General features: G+C 33.0%; 1 protein-coding gene across 1 annotated transcript in view; it reads left to right on the forward strand.

The window, feature by feature from the left end:
• Positions 1-15,634, forward strand: part of KLHL1 (kelch like family member 1) — a 333,377-nt gene that overhangs the window by 151,263 nt on the left and 166,480 nt on the right. The window contains exon 4 of the mRNA XM_046665048.1: positions 2,927-3,123. Within this exon, the coding sequence (XP_046521004.1) occupies positions 2,927-3,123 (197 nt within the window). The remainder of the gene's footprint in view (positions 1-2,926; positions 3,124-15,634) is intronic.

Raw genomic sequence — 15,634 nt, forward strand, 5'->3', positions numbered from 1 at the left:
GGCAAATATGTTAAAATGTTAACACTCAGTGAAGCTAGATAAACAGTATATGAGTATTTATTACAGTATTCTTGCAAGTCACTGCAAATTTTTTTTAAATTCCAGAATAGAATCTTTGGTGTGAAAAAAATAAAGGCATTTCATTTATAAGTCTTTCTTAATAAATACTCTGTCCTTGAAAGATGAATTTTTGAAAGTAGACAACTTCTCTAACCTGTCATAGAAATGTTCATGTTGAAAAAAGGAGAAGTCTAAGAAAATAATATAGTAGCAGTTAGAAAATATATTCCAACTGGCAAGAATACACTTTTAAATTTTGATTAGATGACAGCACATTAATAATGAAGGTTAATCAGAATTATTTTTTCCCTATAGCCTCACCTTTGAGTTTCAAATTTAGTGCAGCCTATCTTCCAATTTCAAAGATGAATTAAAACATATGTCCCTTTTATATAAGGACTAGTCACTATCATTAAATATTAGAAGCTACAAAGTAGGGCTTACTGAGTCAAAGAGTAAAAGAAATATATAAATAAAACTAGCTTGGATAATTCAAACCTCAGTCAAATTTAAAAGACTCAGAAAGGTGAATAAAGCAACATTATTTTCTTAGAAAGCCATCTATAGTTCTCAAAATTTCCCTGTTAAACTGAAAGCATACACCCTTGTTTTCAGTTAAATTAAAACTAATGTGGTAAAGTTATATAAAGACAGTAGAAATTAAATCAGTAATCAAAGAAAAATGAAAACATTATAAAAACTCTTTGAGACTGAGTAAAAATTGATGTTTATGAACTAAAAGTTCTCTGAAATGAATAATTTTCATGGGTAGAACTTCTAGAATTAAAGGTTATTTAGATCTTTAATAAGTCAGGATTAAACAGTAGATTAATTTATCAAAGACGTGTCCATGATTTTAAAGGTAGATATGAAAATATTATAAACTTTTGGTACAAATAATTCTCATAAAGAGTACTTCTAGAAGTAAAAATAAACTAGCTATTGCAGTTTAAAATATCAGGTTTAAACAAAATATTAGTATTCTGGAGAGAGAATTAATAAATAGAAGATGTAAAATAATTGCAGACATCGAGGAGAGAATAATACAATCCAATATGTATCTCTTAGAAATACTCTATAAGAGAAAATTGAGGAAGCAATGGTGAGAAGGAAGAACCACTTCAATGAAAATGGGCAAAAATTTTCTAGAATTCATGATGGACTTTATCATCATATTCAGCAAGAACAATAATTTCTTTTTTTTTTTTTTTTTGAGGAAGATTAGCCCTGAGCTAACTGCTGCCAATCCTCCTTTTTTTGCTTAGGAAGACTGGCCCTGAGCTAACATCCATGCCCATCTTCCTCTACTATGTATGTGGGACGCCTACCACATCATGGCGTGCCAAGCGGTGTCATGTCCGCACCGGGATCTGAACTGGCGAACCCTGGGCCGCCGAAGTGGAAGGTGCGCACTTAATCTCTGTGCCACCCGGCCGGCCCCAAGGCCAATAATTTCTAAACAAAATCAATAAGTAATTATATTCCTAAAAACTCACATCCATTATCATTACCCTATATTGTTCATTAAGAAGAACCAAAAAGAGTTGATTCTCTGAACTAGTTAATCAATTAGACAATCCACTGAAAATATTGGTTAATTTACCAAAATAAAAAATGGCAGAAGGAAAAAATAAACACATGGTATAAAAATTTTTACATAAGTACAGGTACAGACTAATTAAAATAAAATTAAAACTGCACTGTTTAGAATAGATTAGGGCATAAGAACTAATAAAACTATGTATATACTTGAATACTTAGAGTTTATTATTTCCGTACTACTAGTTTAAATATTGAGTATTACGATCTGAAGCTTATAGTTCTGCGTGATGATTCTGGGACCCAGGCACCTTACTTCTAACTTCTTGTGTATCTTCCATCCACTAGGGTTTTATGTCATCTTGAATTAGCTGGTAGAGGGGAAATAGAGCATGAATGTGGCACTTTTATATCATAAATGCCTTTTTGTGGTAGAAACACACATGCCTCTGCTCATAGTCCTTTGACATGTGTTATGACATTAACATGTGGTCTGGCTTTGTGTTCAGGAAAAACGAGTAAAGAATTCCTAGTGAACGGTAGCAGTCTGGGCCACAAAAACTAAGATGGAATAAACCACTTCCGGAAAAGTACTACTTAGAAAAACGCACTCAATACTGATGGAAAATCTGAATGGGACTAAACCTATTAAAGATGAATTTAATTGCTAAATAAAACCTAATGCCAGATAATTAAGCCCAGAAGCTTTCACAGATGTGTTCTACAAACATTCCAAAAACATCTCCATCCCCTTAATAAAATACTTCAAAAAAGAGGAAAGACTGAAAAAGCTCATTTTTTGAGGGTCAAATAACTGACCAAAAGGAAAGAAAAGTTATAGAAAATTATAAAAATGGGTACAATGAGTTGAATATACTATTAATCTACAACACATGTATACATAAATGTATATAAATATACACATATTAATTATCCACACATGGGTATTTCATGTTCATAGACATATATATTGTCAGAAATTTAGTGAATCTTTGCTCTCTTAAGTTTGTAGACATGTATTTTGAACCTTATTACTCTTTTGTTTCTTAATTCACAAGCAAAGGAGCAACCATAATCCCTGCTGAAGTGGATATAGATATTTTAGGTGAAACCGCATAGGTACTAGATAATTTTGAACATTACATGAAGTAAGAGATGCAAAGTGCTTACAACATTTGCTGGCCTTTAGTGAGTTCTATTTATCTTGATTACTGATCTCGGTTCAGATCGTTTCTAGCAGATTGGCCTAATGTTTTGAGTCATACAATGGTACATGTTATTTTATGTTTTAAGCCGCATTTCATAATTCTCTTCACTAAATGTTTAGGTTGCTTGGAGTTAAAGGAAGACACCATTGAGAACCTTCTTGCTGCAGCGTGCCTTCTGCAGCTTCCTCAAGTAGTAGAAGTGTGCTGCCACTTCCTCATGAAGCTGCTGCATCCATCCAACTGCCTAGGAATCCGAGCATTTGCAGATGCTCAAGGATGCATTGAGTTAATGAAGGTGGCCCACAGCTACACAATGGTAAGGAAATGTAATATTTTAATAATAGAGGCATAGTCCTTTGTCAGAAGTTAAAATATTTACAGACATGACATTGAACAACTTTTTTAAGTTTACAATGAGATTTACATGCTTGCCACATTTTTATTATGGGACACAATGTACCATATAGTGTTTTTAATCTCAAAGTAAAAAAGACATTATGTAATGGACTTTATTATTGCTTTATGGATTATATACATTTTATAGGCAATATAGATATAGATATTGACTATTTGGAATTTTTAAATGTTTTTAAACAAATTTTCCTTAATTGTTCCTGGCATATCTATCTTTTTACATCTGCTTCCACAGCTTCTCTTTTTTTCCTTTCCTTTCTAGTGAAGAGCTAGCAGTCTGTGCTACAAACACCTATAGTTTTTTTTGCATTTTTCTTGCAACCTTTCTCCTATGGACTGAGTTGTTTCAACAAAATGCATATGTTGAACTCCTAAGCCCTGCTGTGATGGTATTTGGATGGGAACTTTGGAAGGTAATTAGCTTTAGATGAGGTCCTGGATGTAGGGCCCTCATGATGGGATTAGTGCCCTTATAAGAAGAAACACAAGAGAGTTTGCTTCCTCTCTCTCCACCATGTGAGGACACAGTGAGAAGGTAGCCATGTGCAAGCCAGGGAGAGTCCTCACCAGGGAACCAATCAACCTACACCTTGATCTGGGACTTATCCTCCAGAACTGTGAGAAATAAACTCCTGTTGTTTAAGCCACCCAGCATATGGTATTATGCTATGGCAGCCGGAGCTGGCTAATACACTTTTCATCATAGCATGTTATATTTGGTATGGCTTTGCTTGTATAATTTGTGGAGAAAAGATATAGTTATTGTGTATATGGCAAAGTATTGGTATAGTGAATATTGGATTTCAGAACTCCTGGGAACTTCTATACTAAGGGAAAATATTTAGATATATAAACCAATTGATCTAATTTTTTTAAATTTGACTTTCTGTACCATGTTCACAGTGGGTTTAAATTGAGTGAATATTACTCAATAAATACTCCTAAAATAATTTAAGCCTATTTTATACTTTTCTCCTTGATTTTTTCTATATAAATAAATATGTATATGTGTATGAATTTTAACCGTTTTATAAAGATACTAAAAATCATTGAACTGTACACTTTAAATGTGTGAACTTCATGGTTTGGATCTTTTTTTATACATTATCTTTATTCTAGAGCAGAATAATCAGTTACAATAGTTTCATACCCATTATATTTCATACCCTAGAAATAATCATTCTAAAAGCACTTAATACAATGCCTGGCATGTTGCAAGCCCTATATAAAATGCCAGCCATTTTTGCTATTGTTATTATTATTAACATTATTGTTTTCATTGTTACTATTGAAAAAATCAATTGTAAAGTATAGAACTTTACCTTTCCAGCTCAAGGAAAGAATTTATAAGAGATAAATCTCATTAACTTTATAGTTGCTATTTATTAAAAAGCTCTTATTTTAAGATTTAATGCCTTTTCAAATCACTAATGACAGTCAGCCATTTGAAAGTCTTCTAATTGTTATTCTTAGACAGAATCTCAATATTATTTTAATTTTTTCTTTAATCCTTTAAGCAGATTAGTAAATTAAGTGAAAATATAGAAGTACAAAGAAGGAGATACATGCTTTGTAATTCTACTGTCAAATTCTTCTCTCAAAATATTCCACGACAGGGCACAGTACTACTATTGAAATGACATGAACTATATAAAATCAATGTAAACAAGTACTTCATCAACCAAAATATCAAAGTCCAACTGCAGTCATTTAACTATGCACATTTCATTACAATTAGGAGCTCCTGGCTTAGCTAAGCCAGAGAACAATGTGCCTCCATATCCAGAGGGATAATCGTCCCTTCTGGTCTAGTTTGAAATTATTAATTTACTAATAAAAATGTTTTTCTTGCAGCTGCTTGGACTGTTCTGCAATTTGTCACACGATAGTAACGAGATTTTTTTCGTTAAACACTTCAAAATGTATACTCCATAGTAAAATATATTTATAAGAGAAATAAAGAAGAGTTCTAGCTAAGACACTCAACATTCTAAGCAACTCTATCTTAATTTATTTTTGAGACTATGAATAGATTATGTGTTGTGTTATGTCTATTGAAATTTAATGATTTTGAATTCTTTTGGAAATATGAAACTCCAGTATTCTCCAGATGCTCATGGGTTTATTATTTTAGCGAACAAAATTTACCGACCAGTTGTCATCCTAGATCACTATTTTCTCTCAGTTCTGACACTTTAAAATGAGTATTTTGCATCTGATATAATTTTTCACCACGTATTGCTTCCGATCCTTGTTTAACCAGGCACATGTCCTCATCCAATCTATTCAATCTGTACTTAGAGAGAAACCTATTAAGTTATCATGTTTTTCTCTTAACTACTTGAGTAGCACGTTATCCCAGTTTTCCTACCTCTGGAGACTGAAGTAACTTCTTTATTGGTTCTAATTACTTATTCTTTCTTTATTTCGTAAATAACATTCTTTTCTTTCTAATTTTCAATATCCTTGATAAAATTTTTTACATATGAACTTGATTTTCAATGTACAGACATTAACTTACTATCTGCCTTTGCTATTTACATGATTTGCTATCTTTCTTTTGTAAATTTCACTCATTTATTTGGATTTGGCTATTGATTTTGTGTGGATGGTTCCAAAATCTTTTCAGGGAAGATAACCCAGCTTGACGGTAGTTCATGTGCAAAATAATGGAAAATTTTTATTGAAAGCTCAATATTAGGAAGAAGGGTGAAATTAATTCTTAAACATTAATTTAAACTTTGGCTACATGAATATACAGATAGCACAAAATAACTGTAAGAAATAATCCTCTTGTACTCTATTAGTCGGAGTTCATTATGAGACCTGTACTTAATTCTGGACATCACATTTTAGAAGCATTAGAGAGTGACAAACAAACAGATGAGAATATCAAGAATAGCAAATATTTTATAATCATGAAGAAAAGTTAAAAAAATTACGGATCTCTATGGCTGAGTAATATTAGGGAATGAAAATAGCTGTCTTCATGTATTTGATAGAATGGACTTATGTCTAAAACAGTAATATTTGTGTTTATCATTCTGTTTTTCATTTTAATAGTGTAATCTTCTGTTCAAATTAAATATTACATGAAAGAATGATGTTAGCGTTGATCTGCTTTGTGTGAAGAAGAATGCAAAGTCCAGAGTCTACTTCAGTCCTCTGATCTTTCTCTCTTCTGGGTTGTGTATTTCTGCTGATCATCACTACCATTTCCCTCCAAGATCATCTTTGCCTTGAGAGGAGATGCCTGGAACTGAATTTCCCAGAAATCCCCTCTCCATATGGTTCTGAGCTAGAGTTTGCCAATAAGAGACATTCATACAAGACATGGAAAAGGGAAGAGGTGGAAGATGCGAGCTCACATGCAGTTGCAGGCAGAGATGTGCACTAAGGGAAAGTTGAAATAACTTCTAAATGTGCCCTTGAAAGTGATTAACTTCACTGCTGTAGACTGAGACAATTGATGGGAGCCTTCTGGAGGTTTCTGAGGAGTGTAGTGCCTTTGTGGAGTGCTTTTGAGAACAGTTCACGTTGAACTGAAGGTCCAGATCATTAATAGAAAGTTCCCTGACCTTCGCTTCCACAGCCCTTTCAGGGGTTCCTGAATCCTCCAATTCCGTATCCACAATTTTTCTTACAGAGAAAATAAACTGACTTGTTTTCCTACTCTAATATTGTCTTCAACACATACCCCAGAATAGCAGGTTCAACTCCGTATTTTGAAATTCATGATCCTCCACATCTCGCTTCTGAACCACTACTTGGGCATTTTTCCTAAAAAATAAATGGAATTAACTTCACTCTTTCTAAATATGTGCCATGAATTCCCATCACTTGTACTTTACTCATATTTATCTTGTCTGGGATCTATGGTGTCTAATTCTTAGTAACATCTCAATTTCTAGTTTAAGTTCATCTATGAGTAAGAAAAATTTTAAACCTTTTCATGCCATTGTCTCCCTCATTTGAAATCTTGGTATTCCTTTTCTTAAGATTATGTGATATTATCACAAACTTCCTTATGCTGTTACTTACCTGTTACGTCTCTGTGACTGGCCTTCACAACAATGTTGCAAACTCCTTTATGACAGAGAACAAGTCTTTCCATTGAAATTTGTTTTGTCCCAACAAGGCATCTAGTACATTGAAATATAGTAATTAATTCCTGTGGTTCCCTTGGGTATTCTTTTAGTATTTGACTCCTGAATTCAATAATTCAACAAGACTACACATGATTTTCCTCTAACTTTCTTTCCAGTGGTATTTCCTGCTATTATTTTCCGTGTTCGCACAGTTCTAGCCACATCAGCCTTCTTACTGCTTATCGACTGCACCAAGCATAATAGTACCCCAGGACTTTTGCGCTTGTTCTTTCTTCCCTCTGCCAGAAACACTCTTCTTTCAAATATTTATATCCCTCGGCTCTGTCTCATTCAGATCTCTGTTCAAATGTCACTTTCACACAGACTTCTTCTTTGAATAGTCTATAGAAAGTGGCACTGCCTTCAAAACACTCTATTCCCTCACACTGCTTTATATCCTTTAGAGTACTTATTAGTTCCTGTCTTTTCTGTCATATATATATATTTTTTGTTCCTGTTGTTGTCTATGTCCATCATTAATGTGGTAGCTCCTTGGTAGCATTTTTTTAAACTTCTGTAACCGAAGTGCCTAGATAAATGTGTGTACCTAGCATTCATTGTTGAATGAAACAGTGAGAGGGTGAGTGACTGTTGACTACTGTGTACCAGGAGCTGTGTAGGTGGCACTAGGGATACAATGGTGACCAAAGTCCAAATATATTGACCTTAGAGTCAAGGTTAATATGTTGAATGCAAATAAATTATCTCTATAAATGACAATTGTATATGTGGTAAATGCTAGAAAGGAAAATTATAAGGTACTATGGGAGAGTAAAACTAGGAAATCCTCTTTAAATAAGTGATGCTTATACTAAGTTGTAAAGGAGGAGGCAGAATTAATCAGGCAAAGAGTGGCTACAAAATGTTCGTGAGAGGGAAATGGTGGTGCCAATCATCTGAGGTGGGAAGGAACTTGGCTCTGTTTAAGGAAATTCTAGTGTGATGGGATGACATGGAGGGAAGGGAAGAGGAGTAGATGATAAGGCGGGAGATTAAGGCGAAGCTAAATTTTGCAGGGTTCTGGAGAATTTGTTAAGGATTTGGGTGTTTATATTGAGTATAATGATATATCACTGAGAGTTTTTGGGCAAGTAAGAGCCAAGATTTAATTTTAAAACTAGGCATTGGATTACTAGAGCAGAAGGCAAGAAGAGAGACCGAGAATAAAGGTCAGTACTTCATTAGAGGCCTATATATATATTCACACGCATATATTGGGTGAATTAGCAAGAAAAAAGAGAAACTGAGGTAACTCTAGCTTCTGCCACTGTGCTTGATGGAAATACTTACCACTACTGGTGCCGGTGGTACACAAGGTAAGCGTATAGTACATATCAGGCACTGTTCTAGGTGTTAGACATATTTATTTAATTTAATTCTTTCAAAACTCTTGCAAGGTATGAGTTATATCCATCCTAAAAATGATAAAACTAAAGTTCTGGGATGTTAAATAATTTACTCAGGAACAATAGATAGAACATGCTACAATGGGGATTTAAGCTTAGTACTGTCTTACTACAGATTTCATGCTCTATCTAAGATGCTAATGAAAATACAGTGATTATGCTTTACTCATAATATCAAGTCAGATTTCTGATATCCAAAACACTTCAAAACATAGATTACTTCAGACAAACAGATATTGCAAACCTAAAACCTAGACGAAACCAAAGAACTCCGTGAAGACTTCGGTCCTTGGTTTTTTCATTTCCCTGTTTCTCTTCTCTCTCTTTCTGCCCAGTGCTACCAGCATGGTTTGCAACATTTCGCAGTGTTTATGCTGGAGGCAAAAGCAAACACAATAGGACCAATTAGAGACCAACAGGTTCAGTGAGTAGCTTGAAAGGTAGAAGCCTCAGAACTGGGGCATAAGCCTTCCAGAGTGAGTGTAAGAGTAGCCGCCCTCTCAGGGTCTGGTGCTCTTAAAAGCTTCTGTACACCGTTCACTTGTCCTTCAGAGCCATTAGAGCTGTGCTGGAGAGAAAAACAAACTTTCCTTATGTGGTTTCTGTTCACAGCTTTAAAATTCTGACGTTTCTCATGTTTTCTGGCTAGCAGCATGATTTTTCATCTTTACCAATAACCCTTCTAATAAACCATAAATTAAAGTTTCCTTTGGGAGAATCAGTGGAATTTAACTTTAAATTTCTTTGCTTTTCTCTGCCATCAAAATAAAGTTCCCTTCATCCATGTTTTTCTTGGGCCTATTATGTGATACATGAGTACTAAAATTTGTTTGGAATGTTGTCTTTTTTTATTCATTACTTTTCTTACTCCTTTTCAGCATCTCATATACATACATGGTCTGAGCAATGAGTTTAAATTAGTATATAAGTGTCAAGCTGAAAATTAGAAAAATTTGACTTCCAGAATTTCTTTGTAAATTGATAAGAAATGAAGGTGTCAGTGTGAGTTCAATGAGTGGATCAGAGAACAACCGCCATTGATGCTTAATGATCACATGTGGAAGGAAGCCTGTGGAAGCCCAGGTAGAAAGGATCTTCCTCTTATTCTCGTTTTTGTTTTTGTTTTTCTTTACTTGCTCTGCCCCTAAATTCAACTGACAATTCCCTACAGGCAGGTTTTATTTGTCTTCTAACTTGCAGTCATTGGTAAATTTCTAGTCTCCTGGTTAAAACTGGAAGTTGGTTTGAGTGAAAGAGTTTTTAAAAATTGACTTTTAGTTGTGTTTAGTGTCATGTACAAAGAGGATATTCAGATTATACTGGATAAAATGATAGAGATGTATAATAAATAGTAATATTATAACAAATAATTATTCACTCAAGTAATTGCAGTTTGACTATATAGAACTTGGCAATTGTTAGGGTTCTACAAAATAACCACAATTAAATGTGCATATATGACAGTTTCAAAGACTAATTAAGCATAATCATAGAGTATCCTCTGAAAATTATAGGCTTTTTAATGGTCCATTTTAGACACAGTCAATTTCCTCTATTCAGATGCTCTTTGAATATATTTCCATTTCAGGGTTTCATATCCAAAGTGAAGAAGATTCTATTTTAAGATATGCATCCTTCTGCTTTGTTATTGTTGATGATGATGAAGAGATAACAATATTCACCTACTTGAAAAACCTTCCATTTATTTTAAGAATTCTTTTATTTTCATTTCTTCTATTGAGCTGTTTCTAAAACACAAAGATATAGCTCACAGCTGTATAAAATCGCAATGCACACGTATGCAAAATTTATTGTTGAAAATGTATTGGGTTTTCTTTATTGTCCAGCAGATTAAATTTTTGTGGAGCTGCTGTATGTCATGAGTTGATGCTGTAGCAAGAACAAAACTAATAAAGTTGCAAGAAGGGACACTAATGTTAAAAATATCCTATAAACATATATCTAAATGATTTTCTTAGTAACTTGTAAATAATCTCTCAGAGTTTAATGATTTCAATTGCTTAATCTATAGAATTTCCTTCTGTAATAAGTAATATTAGTACTAATAATTCAAAAAGGGCCTCCTATGTAATGTCAGAAGAAAGGAATGCCAGAAACTTTTTGGCTACAATGCCCTTTCCAGTTTGCAAAGCACAGTTCTTCAACAAATGAAATTAATGATCTGCTTTTGTTCAAATGAGAAAAACAATTCTGATTTCTTATACATATGAAAGCCTCACTTTATTATAATAATTTGCATATCATGAACTCATGTTGTGCAATATTTATATTTTCTGATGAGGTAATGAATCACGTATTATGAAACTAATTTCTTTTTATGCTTCCCTTTTAGATTTTTCTTTTAACGACATTTCTCGGTTAAGGACTGGACTTGTGCTTAAAGGTCTTTAACAGTTATTTTTTAAAGAAGGATGAAAGGTAGAAGGATCAATTATAGTTCACAGGAAACACGATAAAGCAATCTTTGCTTGAGGGGAAACCCAGCGTGCCCTTTGTACACACAGTAGGGGTGAGGCAGGTCATTTCCTTAAAGTAACATTTTCAGAAATTTATTGTACAACCAGACAGAATTCAAGGAAAAAATAACTGCTAATAGAGTATCCAACGTCCCTCCAGACCCCAAGATACTCTAAATATATTCAGGTTACGCACATAGCCGGATTACGTGTTCTGTGAGCTAACAGACCACATCTGACTTGTTCACTGCTATATCCTTAGTTCTTAGTTATAGCAGCTATAGATGCATGATAAATGATGTTTGAAAGAAAGAATAAATGAATAAATCCTTTTACATATTCATATGCTATCATAAATTTTATCAACTTAAATGACATTATGAATATTAATAATTTGAAGTAAAATATATTATCTCTATTCTACAATAATTTGAAATATTTATATGGTGCCTAATTTTACTTTTCATATCTCTTTATTAAAATATGTTTATAAATAAACTCATACAGGATGCACCTATGATCTTTAGAGTTTATCAGCTTTTTTTATCAGCTCTTTCAAAACTGTTTAACAGATAATACATATTCCATCTACTATATGTATGTATTTTAAAGTTAAATTTTCAGTAGATCTGTTCCATATTCAAGGTCTAAATTTAGTTTCTTTGTTTTTTTTCTTGAGGAAGATTAGCCCTGAGCTAACATGCGTGCCCATCTTCCTCTATCATATATGTGGGACGCCTGCCACAACATGGCTCGAAAAGCGGTGCATATGTCCGCACCCAGGAGCCAAATGTGTGAACCCCCAGTCGCTGAAGCGGAACGTGAGACCTTAGCCTCTGTGCCACCGGGCTGGCCCTATATTTAATATTTTTGACTATTTCAAATGAAAGCTATTCTTATTTAAATTTAATTTTTATTGAAGGTCACCATGCTATCAAGGAATAAATATAAAACCTGGTGGTCCAATATAAAGGACACATACTAACAGAAGAATTAGTACTAGGCCAAATATACCCTATTTTAATGTAATATTGAAGATTCTAAAAAACACGTCATAATTAAAAATTCCTGGATAGTAGTAAGCAGAAATCAGCAAAGGTTTGAAGGATGGGATTCACATCCTGACCTCCCTAAGTAAATTCAATAAATAGCATAATTCTGGTGGTGGGCTTTGTTCCAATAAACACATAACTCTTCTTTTTTTGTGTGCATATGACAATGTTTGTTTGAGCAACATAAAAAGATGTTTTACTTGCATTAGTGTTACATAATTTACAATTACTAAAAGAACTTTCTTGAAAATAATGCAGAGTAAACACTTTTTAAGCAAAATGAAATTTCATCAATACTAAATCTAAATAGATTTGTATAAGATTGAATAAAGTTTCAAGTTAGATATATTATTCTAAGCATTTGTTAAAGATAATTTGCATTGCAATTGACTCTAAAGTTAAAAGAACATGAAGAGATTTCCAAATATATGGATAGAGTTGGAATTCATTTTCTTCTCCACTTCTATTTGAAAGGAGAATAAGCTGATTATCAATTTATAAAGTAGTATTTCTATTTTTACTTCTAGTATATGGATAAGAATTAGTTATAGCTAAATGATGAGGAAATAGAGGATAACATGAAATATAGGAGAAGATACATACCTTCAAATAAGTATATTGCAATTGAACTAGAAGAACACTGATGAAGTTCAAATTAGAGTTTATTATATGTAGTCACTGATTAAGACATATATGCGTACATTTACATATACAAATAGACATCTATATCAGCATATATTAATCAGACTGCTTATATTAATCAGAAGAAAGGCTGCATTTTTAAGTAGTAAACTCTATAGTAACCGTAGATTACACTGTTTCAAAAATTCACATTTTCCACATATACATATACACTTGTATTATGATCATCATCAGATTAACCTTTACATTTTTAACTTTTATACATTTGACACAGGACTAGCAAAAGCATAAAGAAAATATAAACAGCAATTAGGGCATTGTCTTCATTAAGTACGTTTGCTTTGTCACATGTGCTGACAGATATCACCGGAAGGTGTAGTAACATAATTTCTTCCTCTTTGGAAGAAGAATATGGCAAGTTGCATTTTCTTAATTATTCAGAAAATTATAGGAAGGGGTATTAGATAATGAAAATTCGAAAATCCAAACTATTCTCAAAGACTCTAAAGCTTTGTTTGCAAGTGGCCCATGATGCGGTGTGCATTTGAACAGCCTGCTTCAACAGGCAAAAAGCCTTTAGTGATTTGTGATGATTTAGTTGTCAGTAGATTGAAACATCACTTGGCATAGGAAAGAACATTTTTTTACTTGAGCATTTAAAGTCAAAAATGGACAGTTTGATGAACTCACTTGAAATCCAGCATAGTAAATTGATACCCTCTTTTTTTATTTTTTAAATCATAAAAGTTCTGAGAATCATTGCCTTATTTTATTTCTGGAAGGCAGAAATATGAGTGATGTATTCCAGCTAGTACAAATAAAACTTGGTAATAACCATAACTTAAGCTAAACAACACCAAGATCTATAAACTTCTCATGGTAAATGCATCCTTTGGCAGCCTGGAAAATACAGACGGGAATCAATGAAGCTTCAGGTTCCAGGACAAAATAAATGGACTTTTCTGATAGATCAACAGATGAAAAGCTTAGCAACCCCAGAATCCTGCGAACAGGATAACACAGGCTAATTTTTCATTCAATGGTATTCTCCAGTATCAAATGTTAGTAGAAAATAAATTTATCTTATTGACCAAAGAAGAAAAAGCCGTACAGTAATCTAGTTTTCCTTATCTTATTTTTAAAAAACCTATATAATAGATATCAGAATTAGATATTGAAAGATACGTGATTCCCAGAAAATATTAATTTTTGTTGCTATTATTGTTTTAACCCAAAACTATGACTAATAATATTTTGTACAAATAGGATACAAGTATATCATATTCTTAACATTAAATATTGTGATCTAAACTTTAATTAATAATATCTTACAATTTGTGAGATTCCCTGAAGTTCATTTTTAAAACTATGAGAAGATAGAACACTACTGAGATTTAAGGGAAAAAATGGTCAAGATCTTGGCATTGTGTAAGTAATTCCAACTAGATAGACTAAACCCAATAGTTTCTCCAGTCCTTCTTTAACACATGGGCGAAAAGTCGAGTCTACACTCTTTTATTGATTTGTGTGTTTTGTCCGTAATATGTTCCCACCAGTGTTTCTTTAATTTTGGCCAACATTCTCATTTTTTAACGCGTTTGTTTCAAATTTTCCATTATCTTCTGATTGCTGAAGGCATTTGAGACTTCAAAACCTCTTAAGCAGAAAAAGAAGGTAAAGTACAAGCAGAAAATTGCATTGAAAATTCTAAGACTTGGCTTTTTAACTATGTTTAATAAAACTGTGTGTCTTTGAACAATTCACTGGAGATCTCTCGCATTAACTATAAAATGATGAAGTTTGTTTGAGACCTTACTGGTCCCTTGTGGTCCTTTGTAGCCTTATGATTTTCCAAATGTCTTGTTAAATCTGAAATTCCACGACATGTAAATGCATTTCTAGATAATGTGGATAAGTGCCATTTATCATTAAGTGATAAAACCTTAATATAGCCACATGTAGAACACTGTCTGATAACAGTAAGGGATCAACAAATGACTGTGGAAGAATAAGTGAACATTGTTCTGCTTCCAAATGTTTTATGTTTTATAAAAGCAGCATTATTGAAATATAATTTACCTATTATACAATTCACCAATTTAAAGTGTACAATTCAATGCTTTTTTAACGTGTTCACAGAATTGTGCATCCTTCACCATAATCAATTTTAGAACATTTTCTTTACTTCAAAAAGAAACCCCCTACCTATTAACAGTCATTCTCCATTCCACTCTGCACCAGGCTTCCCAGTCTTAGGCAAACAATAATCTACTTTCTGTCTATGTAGATTAAAATTATGGACATGTCATAGAAATGGAATTATATAATTATGTATAAACATGTGGTCTTTTGAAATTGGCTTTTTTTCGCTTAGTATGTATGTTTTCAAGACTCAGTCATGTTACAGCATACGTCAGTACTTCATTTCTTTTTATTTCCAAATAATATTACGTTTTACGGATATACCCCACTGTATTTATCCATTCATCAATTTATGGATATTTGAGTTTTTTTCACTTTGGGACTATTATGAATACTACTACTATGAACATTCATATGCAAGTTTTTGTGTGGACATAATACTTTTATTTCTTTTGAGTGTGTAACCAGGAGGGAAATGGTTATATGGTAATTCTATGTTAAACATTCTGAGGAACTCCCAGCCTTTTTTTCAGAGTAGCTGTACCA

This window comes from Equus quagga, chromosome 6, assembly GCF_021613505.1.
Source record: "Equus quagga isolate Etosha38 chromosome 6, UCLA_HA_Equagga_1.0, whole genome shotgun sequence".
NCBI lineage: Eukaryota > Metazoa > Chordata > Mammalia > Perissodactyla > Equidae > Equus > Equus quagga.